A 21,835-nucleotide genomic window follows, 5' to 3' on the forward strand; every position below is an offset into this window, starting at 1 on the left:
TCTCTTAACTTTCTTTTATGTAGCACCTGCAAAGCCTATATGCTTTTTAGGAGACTACCAAATTCTAGGACTCTGTTTTGAATGAATTTGATCAATACCTTAAGAACCTTGCATAACCTTGGTCAAGAACATCTTTATGCAATTAATTAATAAGTCTAGAGGACAATAAGAAAGATTAGCATAAAACACTAAAACTGCAATGGTTTTCTTACCTCTTCTTTCTCAGCACTTTGCAGATCCCTCCATTCTTCAGTCACATGGCCAAAGTCCACTGTATTCATGGCTACTTTAAACTCCCCAATGATATCATGCTTGGAGAAACGGTCAAAATCATAGACTGCCATCACCAGAGTTTTCCCTCCTAATTCCGAGTAGGGCACCTATGTTAAAAAAAAAACACCAAACAAAATAGAGAGATGAAATGTCTGGCTCAGAAAATAGAGAACTTGCTATAATGCAAATTAGTTTACAGTACTTAGCTTTTAATAGCCAAGCTTTTAATAAGCAGTGCTGCAAGAAAATTATGGTGGTGGTGTTTTCTTTTCTTTTTTTTTTAATTGACTCACTTGACTTTACTTTCTGAGACTTGAATTATTCAGGGGAAAATGAGGCTACAACACTCATTTATCTCTTTGCTTCAGAGATTCAGTAGCTTGTAACAATCTTAATAAGAACAATAATTCCTGCATAGCCATGCTATCAAAACTGAGTATATGCATGCATCTCTTCAAAAAAAACACATAAAGCAGGTCAATTGCATAGCCTACTCTTAGAATTAGTTTTCTTATAGTAAAGATTTCTTGCTAAAATGAGTCAGGTCCTTAAAATGAATTACTTATTCATAGAAGCAGCTTACACATTTTGAAAGGTCCATGAATTCTTTTAAACAATTGGAATGCGATAGCCTAGTAGCCTCACTTCATCCCAATAGTCATTATTATTTTCTCCCTCCTGAAATAACTTTGTATTCACTCTTCTTCTTTTAGATTATTATAACTACCTCCCTTTTCCCTAATGAAAGAATATTTATTTTTGTTTGTTTTTTGAATCCTTAGCACCTATTATGGTGTCAGTACTCAATGGACACTTGAAAATAACTGAACTAAATTGAATTAATAAATCGGGCTCAAGGCAATTGGATGATTTAAATGTACCTCCCAAGTTGTCTTATTCTCTTTAAATCATTTACTCATTAGTAAGCTTTTAACTAAAAAATTATTATTTACAATATTATTATTATTATTATATGATAATTCTCAGGTGTGACATGCTTAAAAATGTATGGTAGGAGAATGCTAAATCCTATTAAATCCCGCAACTGTTCAAATGTTCCCAGGTTAAATGTACTGGGTTGGGATACTTACTAGTGACATTTTTAAGAATTCAGGAAAAGCAATGTATATCAGGTAAGTTCTACTTGAGTAGCTGGCTAGAAATGGTTAATTAAGAAATTATTCAGACTTTTGTTGAAGGCTCAGTTGATTTTAATATACTTTCTACCATATTTATGGTAAAAATGATAATCTTTTGGTCCAGTTAACATTCCTGAATTATTTATATATCAAGAGAAATAAGAGGTGGGATATTTTTCTATATTACCAAACAAGTGCTTCAATTCCTTAAAATCTTGAAAATTTTGAAAATCTATTTGGTATTGCTTGTTTTGTAAGGAAGCTATTACTTTGAACTTCAAATTTTCATTACATACTTTAATCGCTAGAAACTTTTCCTGATCCCCCTTAATACCAATGCCTTCCCTCTGTAGATTATCTTAAATTTATCCTGTGTAATGTAATAGTTGCTTGAATATTATGTAGTTATATTATATAGTTATAAATTTATATAAAAACAAATAAATAAATAATACAATGTGGCATGATGTGGCATGACATGACATGATGTAATGTGATATAATATAATTAATATAATATAATATAATATGCTATGATAAACATAACATAATAGTTATTTGAATTTTTTCTCCCCCATTAGACTGTGAATTTCTTGAAGGCATGCAAGAAGCAATCAATCAATAATAAACATCTGTTAAATACCTACTATGTGTCAGACACTGTACTAAGAATAGGAGATACAAAAAGAGGCAAAAGATTGTCAGTCTCTGTCCTCAAGAAGCTTACAATCCAACAGAGGAGCTTACAACTTACCTACATTAACATCTTTCCAATTAAGAGGATAATGCATTAAAAAATTAAGAATATTTTAACCTTAAATCAGGTTTTAAGTTCCTATTTTTCTGCTTTTTAATGTTCATACCTGTTTTATAACCTTGAAAAATTTCCCACTTTTTTCCTCCCATTTTCCTATGAGTGATTAAGCAGGGAAGGCATGTTAATATAGATTCAGGATTGGCTAGTCATTTGTTTCTCCCATTTAAAAAGATTTAGTACAGTAGCTGCCAACCTTTCCTCCATTAACATTCCCCTGTCTCTTCTTACCTCCTTCTGCCCCATACTCTACCCTCCAACCCCCAATCGACCTTTATTTAGCTGAATCTGAAGTTCTGGGATTAAACATTTTATGTTAGGATGTTAATAATCACTTTTAAAAATTTCATAAGCAATCTTAACGCATCACCTTTAAAGTGTTAATCTATATATGAGGGAATAAAAACTGAATCTATGATTTTAATGGTTTTTATGAACTCCAAGCAGAGGAAACTCCCTCCATTAATGCAGTTGGCACCTGCTGTGTAACTTCAAGCCTTAGAGAGTTTTCTTGCCCAGGGTCACATGGGCCATATAGGCCAGGGGCAGGATTTGAATCTAGCTCTTCCTGTCTTCAAGGTCAGCTCCCTATTCATTATGCCATACTGTGTGTATATATATATATATATAACATATATTAATATGGTATACATACATATGCCATATTAACTTTTGGCAAACCTAATGGTTTAATTTTTCTGAATTTATCTCTTTTGCCCTTTTTATACAATACCAAAAAAGGACTGAAAAGTACAAAATTTAGATAATCAACAAGTTACTCTTAACATTCTCCTCTTATTTACATTTTACATTGGGTTGAGTGTTAAAAATAAAACTGAATTGAACTAAATCAATCAGGTTTTGGGGCACTGTGTAGAGTAGGGCTGATCTTACATATACATGGATTAGGTGATTACTTATATGAGGTAATATGCAAGGCAGCACAAAGCCTTTACCTGACCCCAAATAATAGTTTTCCTATTGTTTTGTCACAAGCCCTGAAATTTTCACCATCTGGGCCCTTCCTTTTTACTTAAAGAATTGCCTTGAGAAGGTTGCTAATAAAATAAATATATGGCTGGGGTGGGTTAATTTATTATGTAGTTGGCCCTCACTAATAAAAAAAAACTTGAAAATAAGTCTACAAGATGACAGATGAATTATACTTAAAATGCAATGATTTTCTTGGTAGTTGAATATTCTGAATCCATGGCAACAGAGTACAATTGATCATCTCTAATTACTAGCAGCTTAAATTCTTGAAAGCTAATGACAGGAAATTTCTTAAAAAAAGAAAAAAGGTGGCCAGAAAGAGGTGAACAAATTTGGAGAGAGCTTTATTCACACCACATAGCTACAGTCAAGGGAACCTTCCTGTCATAGCAAAGAAGCTGAGAGGGAGTGAGGGCACAGGAGCATGGCGGGAGGCGAGCAATCAAGCATACGGGTACAGCTGGGACTGTATTCCTATTAGATGCTGCCCATTCCTTATTCCTTACATCCTACCTCCCAGTAAAAGAAAAAAGAAATAGAGTTAGCTAGATTGATGTTTATCAGCCTTGATAATTCCTCTGATTCTGGCAATCTGACCTCCTTCTCTCCTTATTTCTCATTTGTATTGGAAAGGTTATTATGTGAGTATGAATGCAGACTATGAATGATTCCACAGTCAGGAAACAAATGAGACTCTTTACTCAGGGGAACTCTGTGCCTCCAATACCTGGGATTCCCTTCCCAAATTCAGACTTAAGAACTAGTTGTCATGAGGATGATCTGTCCTTGCCTTGTGTACCTATGAAAGTGGGGACCCCTGGGATGTCTTACTACTAGCCTGTCAAGTTAATAAGCATTTATTAAGTGGCTACAATGTTGAATATTATGTATTTATAATATGTTATATGGTTATAAATTTATATAAAAATAAATAATATGATATGGCATGATGTGGCATCACAGGACATGACATGATATAATGTGATATAATATGATACAATACAACATAACATAACATAACATAACATAACATAACATAACATAACATAACATAACATAACATAATATAATTCTGAGTTCCAAATTTTCTCCCCCTCCCCAAGATGGTATGAAATCTGTCAATATACATTCACATTAAATGCCAGGCACCATCCTAAGAGCTGAGGATATGAAGAAAGGCAAAAGACAGTCCCTGCTTTCAAGGAGCTCATAACCTGTGTTTATCTGTGGATTGTGGGAGGAAGCGTGAGCCTGATCTGGTCAAATTGCTAGGATTGGTGGTCATTGGTGACAACTGCCCCCATCATTCTACTCCTAGCTAGAATAACTAGCCATTTGTTTGGCTCCCTTTGTTTCCACTATCAAAAAGGACAACATCCTAATTAATTGTTTCTGATTACTCTTCTGGCTCCATAGATACCAGATGAAAAATATGCTTCGGGTTCAAAATGCAAATATCCTTCTAAAGTTTATGAAGAGAATGTTTCAGGTTGCTATAGTATTTAAAGGTCTGCTGGATCCAGCTCGAACTGGCTCTCAAGAGCCGATTGTTAAATTTTCAGTGTGGGCATTTACTATTCTGTGTCTCTTGAACTGCACCTTAAAATGATTATCACAGATGACCAATCTTATCATGTTATAGGATAAGACATGAAAATAAGTGGAGATAGCATCATGGTTGGCCAGACAAAACATACTAACTTCATTCATTCATTCATTCATTCATTCATTCATTCATCCATCCATTTATTTACTTGAAACAAAATGGCCATATGGTGATTTTTGGGGGAAGACACTAGCCACTGAAGGGACTAGGAAAGAATTCATGTAGGAAGCAGTGGTACAAACTAGGGATTCTAAGATTTTGAAATGAGAAGGGCGTAATACCAGCCATGGGAAAGAGCCAGGGCAAAGGCAACTGGAAGTGGATTGTCATATTGGGCACTCAGCCTCAGCTCCCTCATATGTAAACTGGGGACACTAATAACACTGCTTCACAAGGTTATAGTGAAGATCAAATGAAATAATCTATGTTAAAGTGCTTTGCAAACTTCAGAGAATTGTAAGTATATATGCGCACACATATGTATATGTGTATATGATATACATGCACATAAGTATACACTGTATATACACATGTATATATGTACTGCATATATGATATGTACATATAACATATGTATACGCTGTATACACACATACATGAAAGAAATGGCAAACCACTCTTGTATCTATGCCAAGAAAATACCATGGACAGTGTTGGGGTGCTATGGTCTGTGGGGTCATGAAGAATCTGACATGAGTTAACAATAGAACAACCAATCTATCTATTACATGTGTATATGTATGTATATGTATATGTACATATACACATTATTATTATCATTATGTTCTCTCAGGAATAAAAGGGTGCAACTAGAATGTTTTTGATACTATGATGAGATATTCAGAAAGTATCAGTATTTAATTTATTTTTATTTATTAATTAAATTTGTTAATTTATTTTATTATTACTTTATGTTATCATTAATTTTATATTTATTATTTATTAATGTTATATTTATTATTAATTTAATGTTAACTAATTAATTAATTTGTAATTTTCCTCTCTATTTCTGGTTTTGTGGGATTTTAATAGTATGACTGGGTTTGTATAAAAGAAACATTTCCATTTAATTCTCTCAATTACTACATATATGGATCTAGAGGAATTGCTAAATAAAGGCAGATATGAATCTCTTTAATTGACTAATAATCAGGAGTCTGCTTTATAAACTTTTGAACTGAAAAGAACATTTTGAAACAAGACCAGAAGTGAGGTTTGGGGTACTGCCACCTACCCCCATTTATCATCTACTAAAATGTTTGCTTCCTGCTGACTATGCTAAGTGAGGGATATGAACTAAATTGATAGAGAGAGGGGCTTTTCAGTACACAGACATTTCATTTCTCAGAAATTTATTGCTTTCAGTCATGGGTTTTAAAAAACATTCTCACATATAATAGTTCACTAAAGACATACTCCAAGGGGATAATTTTATGAATGGCTGGCTTCAAGCTAAAATCCACAAAACTTATGTATGCAGTAATGGCCTGCAGGGGTGGGCAACCTGTGGCCTACCCCTGGTAGGCCTTCAGGGAGATAATAACTCTTTCTGAGTTATTATAGAGCTCCAAATTTCCTCTTGTTCTTTTTGTGAAGGGAAACTGTCATGCTAAGATGGAACACACCAAAGGAAAGACGAAAAGTAACAGGAAGACATTAGATTCCAGAAAAGTCAAACTATTAGGATGATTCTTGATAGTAAGTTAAGCTATATGATTTTAGATTATTCAGCAACACCCTGCACACATACAGGACTTCCAAAGAACATGTTGTGTGTTTATTCCACTTACAGTGCAGAAATAAACTAAATATTATATGTATCCTATGATTTGAGTCAGAATTTTTTTTGGTAAATTATTATAAACGTATTATTTTAAGATACATGATATTCATATTAAAATAATTGGGTATCTGACCCTTACAGGGAACCCCACCCCCCATATACAAACATTTAAATGACTCTATCAAAACAAAGACTTACAAAGATTTTTATATGAAAAACAAAGCTCTATGGGGACCTTGGGTCGTAAATTGTGTATTAGAAATTTTGTGAAGTTAGATGAACTGTTAGAATACATAAGTAAGTAAAGAAAATGATGACATTATTTAAAGAAATACCTTGAAAGTAAACTGCTCATTGAAGACAGGATTAAGAGTCTTTCTGTGGACTTTTGTCTCAAATTTCTTCTTTTTATCAGGCAGCAGGAACACTTTCACGTAGGGATCTGATGTACCACCCATATCTAAGGCAGGAAGCTCGGCTGCTTGGATGATCCCTACCATGAGCTAAGAGGAAAGAGGAAAAAACACAAACATCAGATAAAATCATTAAAAAGCTATGCTTCTTTTTGGGGGGGGGGCATTGATTTATTTACACATGCACCATTTTCTAGCATTTCTCTGCCTTTCACTTTTTAATTTTTTGCTTGTTGCTCCCTTTTTAATAAACTTCCATCCCTGCAGGAACTTGAATCACAGAAGGCAAATGAAGGGATGCTATAGGCTTCAGAAAACCAATTATGGCAGATGCTGGCTCTAGGAAGCCTGGTTTTAAGCACAAAAGAGGCTTTTAAAGGGCTGCTGATTACAGTTAAATATGGAATTCATATTTGCAAAAGGGTTGCAATCAAATAACTTTCCAGTTGCTAAAAGCTCTTGTGCATTATTTTTCTTTGAAGGGCATGATTTGTAGATGGAAATACATTGTTAAACAATCATACATCTATAATTATAACCAAGCAGTTTCTATTCTAAAGCATCCCCCTTCAACCAGTTAAATATAAATTTCTTAGAAAATAGGGAGCTTTTTGGATGAGAAAATTAGATCATCCATTCTCCTTCACACTTGACCTTCACTTTGGTACAAATATCTGGCAATGATTCATTTTAGTTATAGCCTAATTAATATTATCTTTTTGATGGGTGAAAACTAAATCAGAGGAAACATGGTTGTGTGAAAGGAATCACAAGATGTGGACTTGAATCTCAGGTGCATCATATATTAGCTATGGGAGTTGGACTAGTCATATCACTCATCTGAGGTGCTTTCTTCCTCATCTGTAAAAGGAGAAGGTTGGACTAGATCAGACAGTTCTTGACCTTTGTGTGTGTGTGTGTGTGCTATGACCCCTTTCACAATCTGGTGAAGCCTATGGACACCTTCTCAGAATACTTTTTTTGGAAGGATATAAAATAAAATTTATGAGATTACTAAGAAAACCAATTATATTGGAATGCAGTCATCAAAATATTAAAAAAAGTTCACAGTCGGGTTAAGAAACCCTGGAGACAATTTCTAAAATTTCTTCCTGTTCTAACACTCACACATCATACCCTGATGCTGTAATTTTAGCTTTGTATAACAAAATGAATACTGATGTGTTTTCTAATGTTAAAATGACAAAGATCCTGTTTTTAACCAAATATACACATAATCTCTGTGCTCATCTTCAAGTCTGTTTCTCCACTGATGGATGTCTTCCTTTTTGTTTTCTGGTGGTCACTGTCCTTGCATGGGAAGAGAGAGCTAAAACCCAGTCATAGCTAGGCCACTGTCATCTTACCACCAGAGATTCTGAGGAAGACTATGGAGGCATCTCCCATCTCTGTTAATTTAATCTCTGGTAAAGCTATAGGGTCTGGGTCTACCACAGAGCTTTACTCATTCAAGAGTAAAAAGTGGATCCAGAGTTTTAGGTAATTGAGTAAAAAAGCAATTCACTTCTTAAACAATAAAAACTCGGACCAACCCATTCTGTACACAACTGAACCACTCTGCTCCTAAGTGTGATGTGATCAGCATGACTCAACTTATATCCCAGCCTGATGCATTCAATGGTAATGGATTTTCTGGTTTATTGCTTTCATTGCCTTTTGCAGCATCAGCATACTATTTTACTTACAAGGGCATAAAGATTTAGATAGGAAAGGAGATGCTGGAAGATAACCAAACAATACATACAAGCTGACTCGAGATTGTTAAAAAGGAAAACCAGGAAAACAATAAAAAATCCACCTCTTGGCATACTGTTATGCAGCATTTTGTATCCACTATTTACCTAACAATTTGCACAGTCAAGAAGTCATTTGCTTCATGAATCAAACCCATTTTTCACTTCTGAGAAATCAAATGCACAACATTGTTGTAAAGGAAGCACTGATCATTTCTAGTTATAAAGCTTTTGGAAAATTCTAGTTTGAAAATGTAAAGTTACACATTTGCTTCTTTCTCAGACTCCTGTCTAAGAAAGGAATATTGCCTTCTTTTCATCTTGGTGAAATATTAAGTGAGCTCCCCAATGGCATACTAATGGGGCCTACTATTTATGCTAAGCAAGGATGTGCATTTTTTATTATTAGAATGCATCCTTGGGGTTTTTTAAAATGTTTTTTAGATTCTTTTCTCCCTACTGAATATCAATCAGTCAATTAACAAATTGAATTGCAGAAAACCTTGTGTATAATACCAAACATTTAATCAGGTAGAATCTCAAATCAAGTCTCTATTTTGATTCTCATTCTCTCTCTTTCTCTCTCTCTCCCCTTTCCCTCCCTCCTTCCCTCTCTTCTCTCTCTCCTCCTATAATCACTCAATCTACCCATCTATCTATCTATCTATCTATCTATCTATCTATCTATCTATCTATCTATCACATCAGGAAATGTGCTCTCATCAGAGTGGGAACATGGAAAATCTGAAAACTTTATTCTCTTATGAATAAAGCTCTTTAAAATGCTACCTATATGTAACCTAATACAAATCCATCTAGAAAAAGTAACCAAACTGTGAATAATTAATGTGAAATAGTAATTTTTATTTCTGCTAGAATACACAAAATTATAATCAAATTGGTTTCTTATAAATTTTGATTTTTCTAGTGAAGTGATGGTCTCAAGGCAACCCACAATACAGCTGGTAATATTCTTGATACCTTTACTACAGTCCTCACTATTTCTCTCTCTACAGCTCATTTCCCCTCAACCTGATTTCACACTGTAAGGGGGAGGTTTACCCAGATGATGGTCAGTGGCTATAATAATGCTCTCAGAGTTCTAGGTGTAATCCCTGTGGATGACTATTCCTTCTAGCTCATGAACCGCCACTGGTATATTTCCCATTAGTAAGTCAACTACGAATACTCAGTCAACATTAATCAAAACATTTACTGAAAAATGCATATCAAAGGACAGCTAGGCAGCACAGTGGATAGGGCACTGGCTCTGGAGTCAGGAAGACCTGAGTTCAAATTTGGCCTCAGACACTGGAAATCACTAGTTGTGTGACCCTGGGCAAGTCACTTAACCCTGATTGCCTTGCCAAAACAAAGAAAAAAGAAACAAAAGTAAAATGCACATCAAACACGTAATATTTACTTAATATTATGAATCACACTTTTACTAATACTCCCATGAAGTGTCCCCTGGGCAGAGTGGGCACACACTTAAAGTCCCAGGGTACACAATCCTTTTTCTGTCTCTGAAAGTTTCTTGATAGGCATAGCTTGTGTACTGAATACATGCTTCTTTTGCTAAGCTGAGATGAACCATGCTGTGCTGTACCTCACTAGGCATGGTGTCTCAATTGCATGAGTTTAGCTCAGCATCTGCTGAGCTAATTCCTTGATGCTCCATTTTTAAGCTATTTCTTTGATCACCTGGGGTTGCTACTCGACAGGAAGCTATAGTATCCATCTTGCTCAGCTTCAGATTTAGCTGATGCATTCAGTTGAAACAGTCTTATGCTCTTTTTAGAAAAGGTGATAGCATTTATTATAAGTTTGGCAAAAGCCTTGCTAAGTCTGCTCCTTTGGCAAGAATCTTCATCTCTCAGGAGCCAGAAATAAAATTCAGAGAAGTATCTTTTGTCTTCTTTTAGTCTCTTCTGAGGCTCATTATATCTCTAAACCTATGCTACTGTGATCTTATCTAATCTTTTCATCAATGATCCTCAATATGTATTATAGAAATCATAGAGTAGTTGCTTATATCTTCTCAGTAACTGTTTTGTTGTTGTCCTTTTTTATCAGTATAATCTGCTAGCTTTTCTATTCCTTTAGAATATTTCCCTCTATAAGATCTTTGAGGACCTTAACGGTTGTGTCATATACCTGATCCCTGGTCCTGCTTCTAGCCCAATCAACTGCCATAATTATAGCAGGCAAGCCAGTTTAGATGAAGCAACAAGGCACCCACCCTGAGGGGATGGCAGGGGGCAGTAAGTGCCAGATAAGTCAAAACACCACCATTACCATCTTGGTAACCATCTCCCCTCAGACTCTGATGGAGACGGCCCAGAACCATGGTGTAGTTCCTCCACTAGTATCTCAACTTCAGTGGACTGAGAGATTTTACAGTAAAAATGCCAACAATTCCATCCATGTTTGTAGATAGTCTAAGCACTGGGTGATTTTTTTAGCACCCCTTGCACCTTGTTTACCATTCTGACGCTGTGGAAGCAAAATGGGAATACATAGGGCAGGGAGCCATTTTTGTATTTTTGCTCATTTTATGAACTTCCCTAGGGTTGACCATTTTGGTGATGAACTCCTACTCTACTAGACTTCATACGAATTGTCCCTCAGAACTCCTATAGTACTTAAAAAAACCCCAAATCTCTTATCTTGGTAATTATCATATTCTATCACATTCTTTTTTAATATTCTACCTCTACTTATTTTTCAACTTGCCTCGTATCTCTGTATACATCCCAGCATGCAATATGGTGTCTGTCATATAGTAGGTGCTTAATAAATGTTTATTGATTTCTCATTGATATCTGCAATGGACCATGTTTTCCTCATCATTGTCTGTCTCATAGCACCTAATGTTAGGCCTTGCATATTGCCTCATAGATTCATAGGTCTAGAGCTGGAAGGGACCCCAGAGGCATCTAGTCCAACTCCAACCTTTTACAGGTGAGGAGACCCTGGACGTTGTCATGGCAATGGTTAGTTTCAGAGACTGGACTTGAATCCAAGTCCTCTGTTTCCAAAGCCAGTGGCTCTTTTCATTATACCAAGAGCTCATCTGATATTCGTTTAATTTGATAGAACATCAAAATCTTTTTGATGAAGTTCCTTTCTTATTTTTATTGCAATAAGTCAGAAAGCAAAAAAAAATACTTTTATCAGGGTTATAGAATTCACAAAGGCTTCTGAGAGGGAGATATTTAGGGAGCTGAAGAGACACTTGATTTGGATTGGAAATTCATCCAGGAAATTATGTTTCACTTTCCTATTTTTCTTATAAATTTCTCTGGGGCAACTAGGTGGCATAGTGGTCAGAGCGGAAGACCTGAGTTCAATTGCAGTGACAGACACTTAACAGCTATGTGATCTGGGCAAGTCACTTAAGCCCTGTTTGCCTCAGTATCCTCACCTATAAAAAATGGAGACATTGCAGTACTTATCTCATGGGGTAGCTATGAGGATCAAAAAAGAGTAATTGTAAAGTGCTTAGCATAGTGACTGGCACATAGTAAGCACTATATAAATTCCTACATATATATCTATATCTATATCTATAGATACATATGTATGCATATGCAATAAAAACCAAGTTGTGGGTCTTTCTGCTTTCTTGGATGGACTTCTCCCCAGAAGCAGTATCTTTACCTTGTGCCCTGATGATATTCAATGTATAACTGCTTTGAGAACCCTTACTTATATTGAATTTTCCTGATTTTGGTCATTCTCCGTGTTGTTTGTAATGTAAGCCTTGTAAAGAATCTCAAAGCTTTGGCCTGAATGGTGAGTGGTCAGATTCATATATTTAGAACTGGAAGGGATCTTTAGGTCATTTAGTCCAAAGTACTCTTTTTTGTGGGTTTTTTTGGAGGGGGGAAGGTAGGGCAATTAGGGTTAAGTGACTTGCCCAAGGTCACATGGCTAGGAAGCATGTCAAGTATCTGAGGCTGGATTTGAACTCAGGTCCTCCTGACCCCAGGGCCAGTGCTCTACTCACTGCACCACCTAGCTGCCCCCAAAGTACTTATTTTAGAGATGAGGAAACTCAGGGCTACAAAGTGGGGCGACTTGACCGAGATTACAGCAAAGTAGTAAGTGTCAAAGTGAGATCTGAATGCAGGTCCTTCGATTCAATGATTATCCTTTCTACTTCACTGTTTAGTCTCCTCTCTCATGCTTTATCTATACTTGGAATACTCAACCTCACCTTTATAGGCTATTTAAAAAGATCAAGTGCAAATTGTGACTGTAAAATAGTACAGTTCATATTTTCCTACACAGACAACCCAAATGAATATTGACCTTCAAAGTCATCACCTTTCTCAAAACACTATTGAAACTTTGGAGATTCCCACTGGACCCAATTCATCAGCCAAACAAAAAAAGAGAAATCAGTTGCTATTTCACAGTCAAAGGTCAGTTTTCCTCACTCGAGTATATTTATCTATTCACCTCCCAAGTAATGCTGTTTATGCCTTTCCTATGGGAATGCCAGTGACCTTGAGCCAACAGTCCTCTCTAAGGATCCCTGTAATGCAGTTGTGTTGGGGTCAAGAGGAACCCTCCTCTGGAGTTGAGAGTCTTTGAGGCAAGACTAAGCCTAGGGGCCACCAGGAAGGAGGTTGGTTGATGTAAGTTGTTTGGTGTCGAAGTCAGATATGGTTATAATAGGCTGAAAACTATGGTTGTAAATTGCTAGGAGTCAAATCGGAAAAATCTGTTACCAACTGTAATTGAAAGTTATTTATTGGGCGGTTTTGTTATTTGCATTTCCCATGTTACTACAATTGAAACACGGATCAAATAATAATATGTAGCATTTATAAAGTGCTTTAAGGTTTACAAAGCACTCTCTCTCTAGTGCTCTCTGGCTCTCTCTCTCTCTCTCTCTCTCTCTCTCTCTCTCTCTCTCTCCCCCCTTCTTTCTCTCTAGTGCTCTCTCCCTCTCTCTCTCTGACCTCATTTGATCTTCAAAACAACTCTTAGAGGTAAGCTCTACAATCACCCCAATTTTACACAAGAGAAAACTGAGGCAGCCCAAAGTTAAGTAAGTTGTCTAGGTCTACAAAGCTTGCAAATGTTTGAGGATTTGAACTGAAGCTTTCCTAACTCCAAATATGGCATCCATTTGCCTCTTCAAAACCCTTTCTCAATGCTAGCTATTATTATAATAATCTGTCCTAAACACCCTAAGTATCAACTTTTATGTAGAAAATGGGACAGAATTGGAAATTGTTTTATTTTTTCCTCAAACCTGATTGTTCTGGAAGTCGTAATCCAATGAGTACTGGAGTTTCCCTAGTTTTTCTTCTTCTTTGGGTTCTTCTTTTTCTTCCCCATCAGTCAAGCCAGTTTCAGCATCATCATCCTTGAGGGCCTACAAGAAGGGAAATGGGAAATCAATTCACTTTTCAGCAAGACACAGGTAAGGTGATGATGCCCGATGTTTTACCCCCAAGCCATTAAAAGCAGTGCAAAGCTGCCTGGAGTCTCAGTTGGTTTGACACGCATTCCTATAGGCGGCTTACAGATCTTTTTTTAAATTCCATCTGTGCACAAATTTTGTTTCTTATTAACCAGCAAGCAAGAAGGAAGCAACTGAAGCCCTTAGAATATCCCAAGCAAATAATTTCCAACTGTTGCAAAGGCTGAAATACAAAGAAAATGTCAGCTTGACACTAAAAAGTCCACTCTAATCCAATCGCTTCTTATAGAGGCAAATGTGGATAAACATGCTATTAGCTAGATCAAGTCACATCCCCATTCCACTTAAAGAAATGAAAAAAAAAAAACCGTCAAATGTCATTCTGCATGCAGCGAAGGCATTTCTACAATAGGGAAGTCATAGATTTCTACAATATTATTCTCTGTGCAAGGGCAGTGTCATATGTGTTGATTTGTCAGAAAATTATGATTCTGGGAGTTTCACACACATATCTGCAATGGGAATGGAAAAGGAGGCAGTACCATGCCATCGGCAAATGCAAGTCCCGGGAAAACCACTTCCATGTTGCTTTCCTAACAGCTCCATCAAAAGCTTGGTTGAATTAAATTGATTCAAGGGTCTGTTCATTTCAGAAATGTGAGAAGTACTCTTGTTAGTTTGGCTACATTTGGAATGACTGTACCATCAGTAAAATTTTATGTCAAAATGCATGAATGAAGCTACTTGGCACTGCTCTAAGAAAGTTAATTCAATACTGTACTATTGAAGATTCTTTGATACTTAAAAGCATCATAAAACATGATACTATCAGGCAGTTTTCTTCTTGTAAACTTATTTTAGGTGCTTTTCTTGGTCTTATCAAAATACGTCAAGAAAGTGATAAGATGAGCATTCAAATTAACCAATTTTCCTAATCAGCATAAAAAGAATGCAGAGAATCATAGCTCTAGAGCTGGAAGAGAACTTAGAGATCATTCTAGTCCAATCCCTTTATTTTACAGAAGAAGAAACAGAGCCATAGAGATGAAGTGACTTCCCAAAGGCCACAGAGGTAGTAAGAGACAGTGGTAGGATAAGAATCCAGGTCCTCTGACTTCAAAACCAGTGCTTTTTTCTCCCATACCACCCTTTCCCTTAGAGACAATTGGCAAAATACTTATTGTTACTTTTTCGTGTTTCTCATTAACGAATGTCATCTTTCCAACAGAGATTAATATTCTTGTTATTTTCTTGTTTGGGGGACTGTTCGTGATATACTTCAGAATTTTCTGGAATCTCCCGAAAGCTATGGGTAAAAGTTTTGGGAGATGGAAAGGAAGAGGTGAAATAATCCCCCTTCCCTCATAGGTAAGTACATAGAGAAGGAAATCTTTCAAATGCTTAGCTGCCATTTTGACCCGAGGCTTTAAATCCTAGGTCACAGTATATAAGGACTTGTGAATCAGTCACAGAGACAATGTTGAAATAGAGCTGGAGACTCACCCCTTAGCTTCCTTCTCAAAAACTCTCAGAAGCTATTATGGAGAGTAGACAGAATTCTATTTTCTCAGTTACTACTGAGAATAGCCAGTGCTGATTTCACAGTAAAATCATTTTTAAATTTTTCTTAGCTTCCCAGCATCCTATTTGAGAGTCTAATGTATATTCAGTCTTTTTCTTCCACCATTGAAATGTTGACTGATGGACATGTCTAGAATTTTAATATCTGGGATTTACTTGCCTAAAATAGCCAAAGGCAAAAAAGCATCTCTGTTATTTTGATATCTCCCTTGAAGTCTTAACTTCTGGGGTCACGAATGGGAAGAGGTACTAACCCTATGCTAAGGAATGACCTAGGGTCTTGTCAGAGGATATCATGTAGCAGGAACTGAGTAGACTTCTTAAAGACTTTACCTTACAGATGGCTATCACACTTGCCATGCTTGATGTGCTTAGAAAACTGTAGGGAGGGAAATTACCTCCCTGAAAGATTTCCGTTTTTATAATAGCAAGCTGTCCAATACCTGTTCCCTGCTAAAAAGCAATCTGTACATTTTTCTCCCACCATATAATTAAAACACACACACACTTTTTGATGGATTAAAATAATTTTTAAAAATCCCTCTCTAACAACTGACAATTTATATATCATGTTTCAGCCCATTGCAATTCAAAAGGCTTGAGATATTAAATCTCCTTCTCCCTAAGTGGCTTGTGACCCAATAAAAAGTACAGAACCATCTCTGTAATTATGATGCATGAAATAGGGCTAAATTTTTTTTGATAATTTTTCAGAGCCACAGTTCATCATTGAAGTGATTAAGTCTACTCCTTTCCCAAAGGCTGCGTTTAAGCAAGAAATTTTCTGTACCAATACATTAAATTCAGACCCATTAAATCAGCAGCTATTATGGCATCTCTAGAGTGGCAATTTTTTTTCTGTCATGGAAAAAAAATGCAGGAGAGAAAGCTTGTAGATCTAGTTGAGACTTTGATAAACTGCTGCAGAAAAATTTGTGATGGAGAGATATCTCTTTAAAATGCAGTGTTCAGAGTACATTTGTTGAATGCCTGCAACATGATTCTCATACCAGTCATCTTATCACCTTAAGAGAGAACATTTGTTCATACTTATTGGTATTGAGGGTTTTTTTTTAAAACTGAACCTATTATTTCATCAGCACCAGGAGCACCAGGTAAAAAATTCCCTCTATCAATGGAGCATTAATACTCACTCTATATCTCATTGCCAGGGGCAATGAGAGGTTAAGTGACTTGTCCAGGGTCACACAGCCAATATGTGTGAGAGCTGAGATTTGAACCCATGTCTTCATGGCCTCAAGGCTAGCTCTCTAACCCCAACCAAAGCCGCCTCTCGAATGTCATTCTTTGGACTCAGATCTGATGAGGCATGATTAACAAAAGGAAATGCAACCAAATATATTTCCTGTTTGTGCATGCCAGTTTTCAACTTGAGCTTCTAGTACTTCTCAAATAGATACGTTAGTAATAAAGAAAATGAGAACCCTTTATCTTGGGGAGGAAAAATCAATTTAGTTCAGCCTTTTGATATGTGCCAGAACTCCATTTTAAAAATCTCAGCTGAGGAGCCCAGCTGCCAAGGAACTAAATATATAAGAGCTTTGGACTAGGTGTGTCTAAAGAGCAAAATAAACCTACCGCAGGTGAAAATCCAGAACAGTCATGAGACATAACACAGATAAGGAGGACATAGAAGGAAAAAATAAAAAATTAAAACATCCACACACAAACATCAGGAGAAAAACCATGGAGAAATGACTTTTTCCCATTGATATAATTTTGGTACTTAGATTGGTATTTTTAGGGTCCTTAAACTTTGGAGACCAGAAATTTACCTGTAAAATGTATGTTGGGAGCTGCACAGGTCTATGACCCACAGGGGTCTTGTTCCCTTACCGGATCATACTGGAATTCTTTAGAGGGTACAGGAGAGGGGTGGAATTTCACAGAATACATGTGTATCCTTGAACTTTGAAAATTCCATTTCCTTGAGTTATTCAAAAGAAAGGCATTGACAATGGAAGAACTCAGAGATTTTACTAGGATTGATGATGCCTTTAATAAACTCGGAGAACTGAAGTCAATCTAAATGACTCTCCTTTTTGGTCCATTTCAGAAGTATGAAGGCCACATGGAATGCTTTATCATTGTTAGAATCATGTGTAACTATGAACACATTAACATATTCCATGTTTAAAAAAGCATAGCAATGGGACCTCTGATTTCATCAGTAGTATGGACCTCCTGGATCCAAATCCAATGCAGGCTGTCACCTTTTCTGCAATTTATCATCTTAGAGGGTGGCTAGATCAGTGGGAGTTACAGTGATTTGCCCAGGGTGACAAAGCCAGAAGGTATCAGAGACAACACTTGAACCTAGGTCTTCCTGGTCCTACAAGCCGATCTCTCTCCATCTCTCCAAAATGCCTTTCAAATATGTCCCCCACTGCTCAACCCACCAAGGTTTAAGAGTAATTTCTAGTTCGTTTTTTCAGGTTCTTTTAAAAATTACTGTACTGATAATAGGTGTTATATAATGCCTTCTCAAAGACTGCACATTTTATCCAGTCTTCCACTGTCATCCTCCCCACAAAATGCATAAAGAATCTGTTATTAGTCACTTTTGTTTGTCAAAAGTATTGCAAGCCCCTGCAGATAGAAAATGATTTTTAATAGGGCCTATTTTCATTTACTAAACTGTCTTTCATACTATACATTCAATTGGCTATAAATTATAAATGAGTTCTAGTTAAAATTCAATGCCATCAGATACCTGTTTAAAATGATCACAAACATCATTCTGAATATCTGAGGGTCTAAATTGCTTGAAACAAAGGTAGTTACTTTTCTAAGATTTCACTGTTTTGTTTAATCTTCCTCAGATGACAATAAATGGATAAATAGAATCAATGATCATTGCTAATTCCATTCTCCTCCAGAAGTATGAGATCACGGATTGGTACTTCCAGGATTGTTTGCACTGAGATCACAGTCATTTGTCCAGGTCATAATAAAGGTAATAAACACCACTTCATATACTATTAGGAACAGCTTTACAGAATACAGAACAAATTCCACAGAGATCACTATCAAAAGTATGCATCACTTGTCCTAGGAAGAAATGTTTGAGTTGTATCATTTCATATCATTCAGCATGATTAATTGCAATTTCCAGGACACAAAGAAGTGATCACATTTGAATGTTGTAGTCAGTGTGGATCCAATATCATCATATTTTCAATATAAATGTCCCTCTAGTGATAGTTAAAAATTAATCTAAACATATTTCAGTCCATATCCATGTAAAGGATTATTTCAAGTTTAATCTTATAAGAATATTTTAAAAACTCTATGCTAGGTACTGTTTGCAACAGAAGGTATTGAAATAAAGTAAGACATGATTTAAAATGTCATTTTCTTCCATCACATTACCTGAAACAAAGTCCCTCAGCAGAAGTGGACCTGAAGCTTAGCTGAATGCATGAATTTGGGCTCTGGTGCCATGATTAAAAATTGTCAGTAAATTTAACCCCTTATGCACACAAATCTTTTGGAAGTATATACAGGCATTTAAATAATAGCATGACAAAGGGGAATGGGGGGGGGGGGCCGGGGAAGAGGTGCCAAGAGCAATCGGGTAATTGGTTAGTTACATTTTAATAGATTTCATCTGAAAGCAACTCTCTTTCTGTATCTCCAAAAGAAGAATTTTCTTTTTAAAGGGGGTGAGAAGAGGTCTAGGCCAAGGGCTTTCTTGGCCACTAAGCGAATGACCTGGAAATGTTAATAACATGTGCAAACTGCTCTCGGAAAATGAAATAAGCATATTTGAAAACTTGAGAATTTAATTAATAGCAGTACAGGAGAGATTCTTTGAAGGTGGCATATATTAGGATATCAGCTGATAGGAAATAAAATCAGGAACCCTACTTTACTTTCTGGGATACCATATATTTGAAACTTTAGAAAAAATTTTAAATAGCAAAAAGTTGACTGAGAGGTATCTTTTTTAAACAGTAGATTTTATGTGAATTAGAAGTTCTTTGAAAATATCCTACCCTGAAATGATTAACTAAATGTGGGATAAACGGTGTATAAATGGATGCTCCGTTAGGCTTTGGCCAAGGCTAAGATGGCATTAAATTAATTCCCCTATCAAAATCAAACCCAAACCCAAACCCAATATTCATACTGGTTCTTTATAGTCATTTAGGCAAAACTTATTGATTGAATTTATCTAGCAGTTGTTATAGAATCTAATAATCCCAAATAAAATAAAGACAGAAGCTTGGTTTTAATTTTCATCCACTATCTAGGACTCAAACTCCCCCCTTCTAATTCAACACATGATTTTTCACTACTTATCTTAATATTGCTTGCCCTATGTTTTCAAAGAGGATCAGTGACATCACAGGTAATATCTTGACTCGTATGTGAATTGGATTTAAAGTGAGGCGGAGTTGCACAAAGTCATCAGCCTTACTCTCTCCTCCAGAGTCATAGAAGGCCAGTGGCAGGACAAAAGTCAAGATGACTGGCTTATTCTAATGGTAGAAAGCCAATCATGTGGTATTTCACTGGCAAGTGAAATGTGTGTTTATTAGGCTAGTTTTCAGTGAAAAATCTATTGAGACCAATATAGAAGGAAGGCTATCAATTTTCTTCCCTGTTTGGCTTACATCTAAGCACACATTTTTGTAATTAAGGGCTGTGGAGCAAAAGTAACAATATCTCAGTCATTCCAATTTGTATGAGCCATCAAGATGGTGGAAAGGAATAGATAGGGTAATATTAGAGTTTAGACTCCAAGGATGGAATTTTTATCTTAAGATAAGCAGCAGTGTGATGCAACATAAAGAATACTTTACCTTTAGATAAATCTTTAGATTTATCTTGAGAAGACCTGAGTTCTAACCCCAGGTCTACTATTACCCATTAATCTTAAGCAGGTCATATTAGTCACCTCTTCTGGTGTAAGAGTTATTTACTCTGTGAAGTGAAGGGGTTGAAGTACATGACCTCTAAAGTCCCTTTAAATTATATAAGTGAATCTCATTTCCTCCTCTGAGGATCCAATGACCCATTCTCTCTCTGGAGAAAGAGATGGGTGGGTTGGGAATTGGGGGAGGGTCAGGGAGATCAAAGAATATGACAGAGGGGCTTAACAATGAGGACACTGGTGCTAGGAAAAGATCATGTTGATGGTGATATGCCAAGGAAGAATAACTATTAGGAAAGGTAATTGTGATTCATTTGAAAGAATAGTACATTTGGAGTCAGAAGAAATGAGTTTATGTCTTGTCTATGTAACTACTTGTGTAACTTTAGATAAGCAACAGCTTTTCTGAGACTCATTTTCCTCATCTGTAAAATGAGGGTGTTGGGCTACATGACCTCTGAGTCTCCTTTCAGCTCTAGATCTTTGATGGAGCTTTTAAGTATTTCTTATATCTTTGCAATTTCCTCAGGTTTGTGGTTTTTAAACCTTCTGTTTCCAGCTCATTTCTAAAAGTCAAAATCCTTAGGAAAATTCGGGGGAGAGAGGAAACAGGAAGGGAACCTGGGAAACAATGTTCTGCTACACAAAAACAATGGAAGGAGAGAAATTGGGTATATGTGTATATGGAGGGATAGATGGGCACTGGCATCAAGAAGAGGACAGGCAGGTTAAATATCTATTATTCCAGGGAAAGAAGGAGAGAAGTAAGTAAGGGGATCAAAAATGAACCACAAAAAAAGTGTCCTTGAGGGTTTACCATCCATAGGAAGGTGGCTGTTTCTTGTAGATGGCTCTAGTTAGGGTGGTAGTTCCTTATGCCTAAGATCACAAGGTTATAGCAAATTGAAACGAGTATTTTGCTCCTACTGTGTCATTCTTGATCAAATTGCCCATGAAAACAAATATGTGTCCACATATGACTTCTACATATAAGCTAGTTCAAAGAGAGAATAGAGGATCAGAGCTTTATTCTATGCCCCTCTCATTTCCTCCCCTCTTGGAATATTTTTGAAGCAATAAATATGTTACTGGTCTAGAAAAGACCATGGTTTAGGGAATTTAGATTAGTTGTTAACTCAG

At 36.3% G+C, this 21,835-nt stretch overlaps 1 protein-coding gene across 1 annotated transcript in view; it reads right to left on the minus strand.

Moving 5' to 3' along the window:
• Positions 1–21,835, minus strand: part of SYT1 (synaptotagmin 1) — a 284,720-nt gene that overhangs the window by 189,589 nt on the left and 73,296 nt on the right. The window contains exons 3-5 of the mRNA XM_036760722.1: positions 14,044–14,166; positions 6,943–7,110; positions 213–380 (exon numbers count right to left, since the gene is read on the minus strand). Coding sequence (XP_036616617.1) covers positions 213–380; positions 6,943–7,110; positions 14,044–14,166 — 459 coding nt within the window. The remainder of the gene's footprint in view (positions 1–212; positions 381–6,942; positions 7,111–14,043; positions 14,167–21,835) is intronic.

Source organism: Trichosurus vulpecula, chromosome 5, assembly GCF_011100635.1.
Source record: "Trichosurus vulpecula isolate mTriVul1 chromosome 5, mTriVul1.pri, whole genome shotgun sequence".
Classification (NCBI taxonomy): domain Eukaryota; kingdom Metazoa; phylum Chordata; class Mammalia; order Diprotodontia; family Phalangeridae; genus Trichosurus; species Trichosurus vulpecula.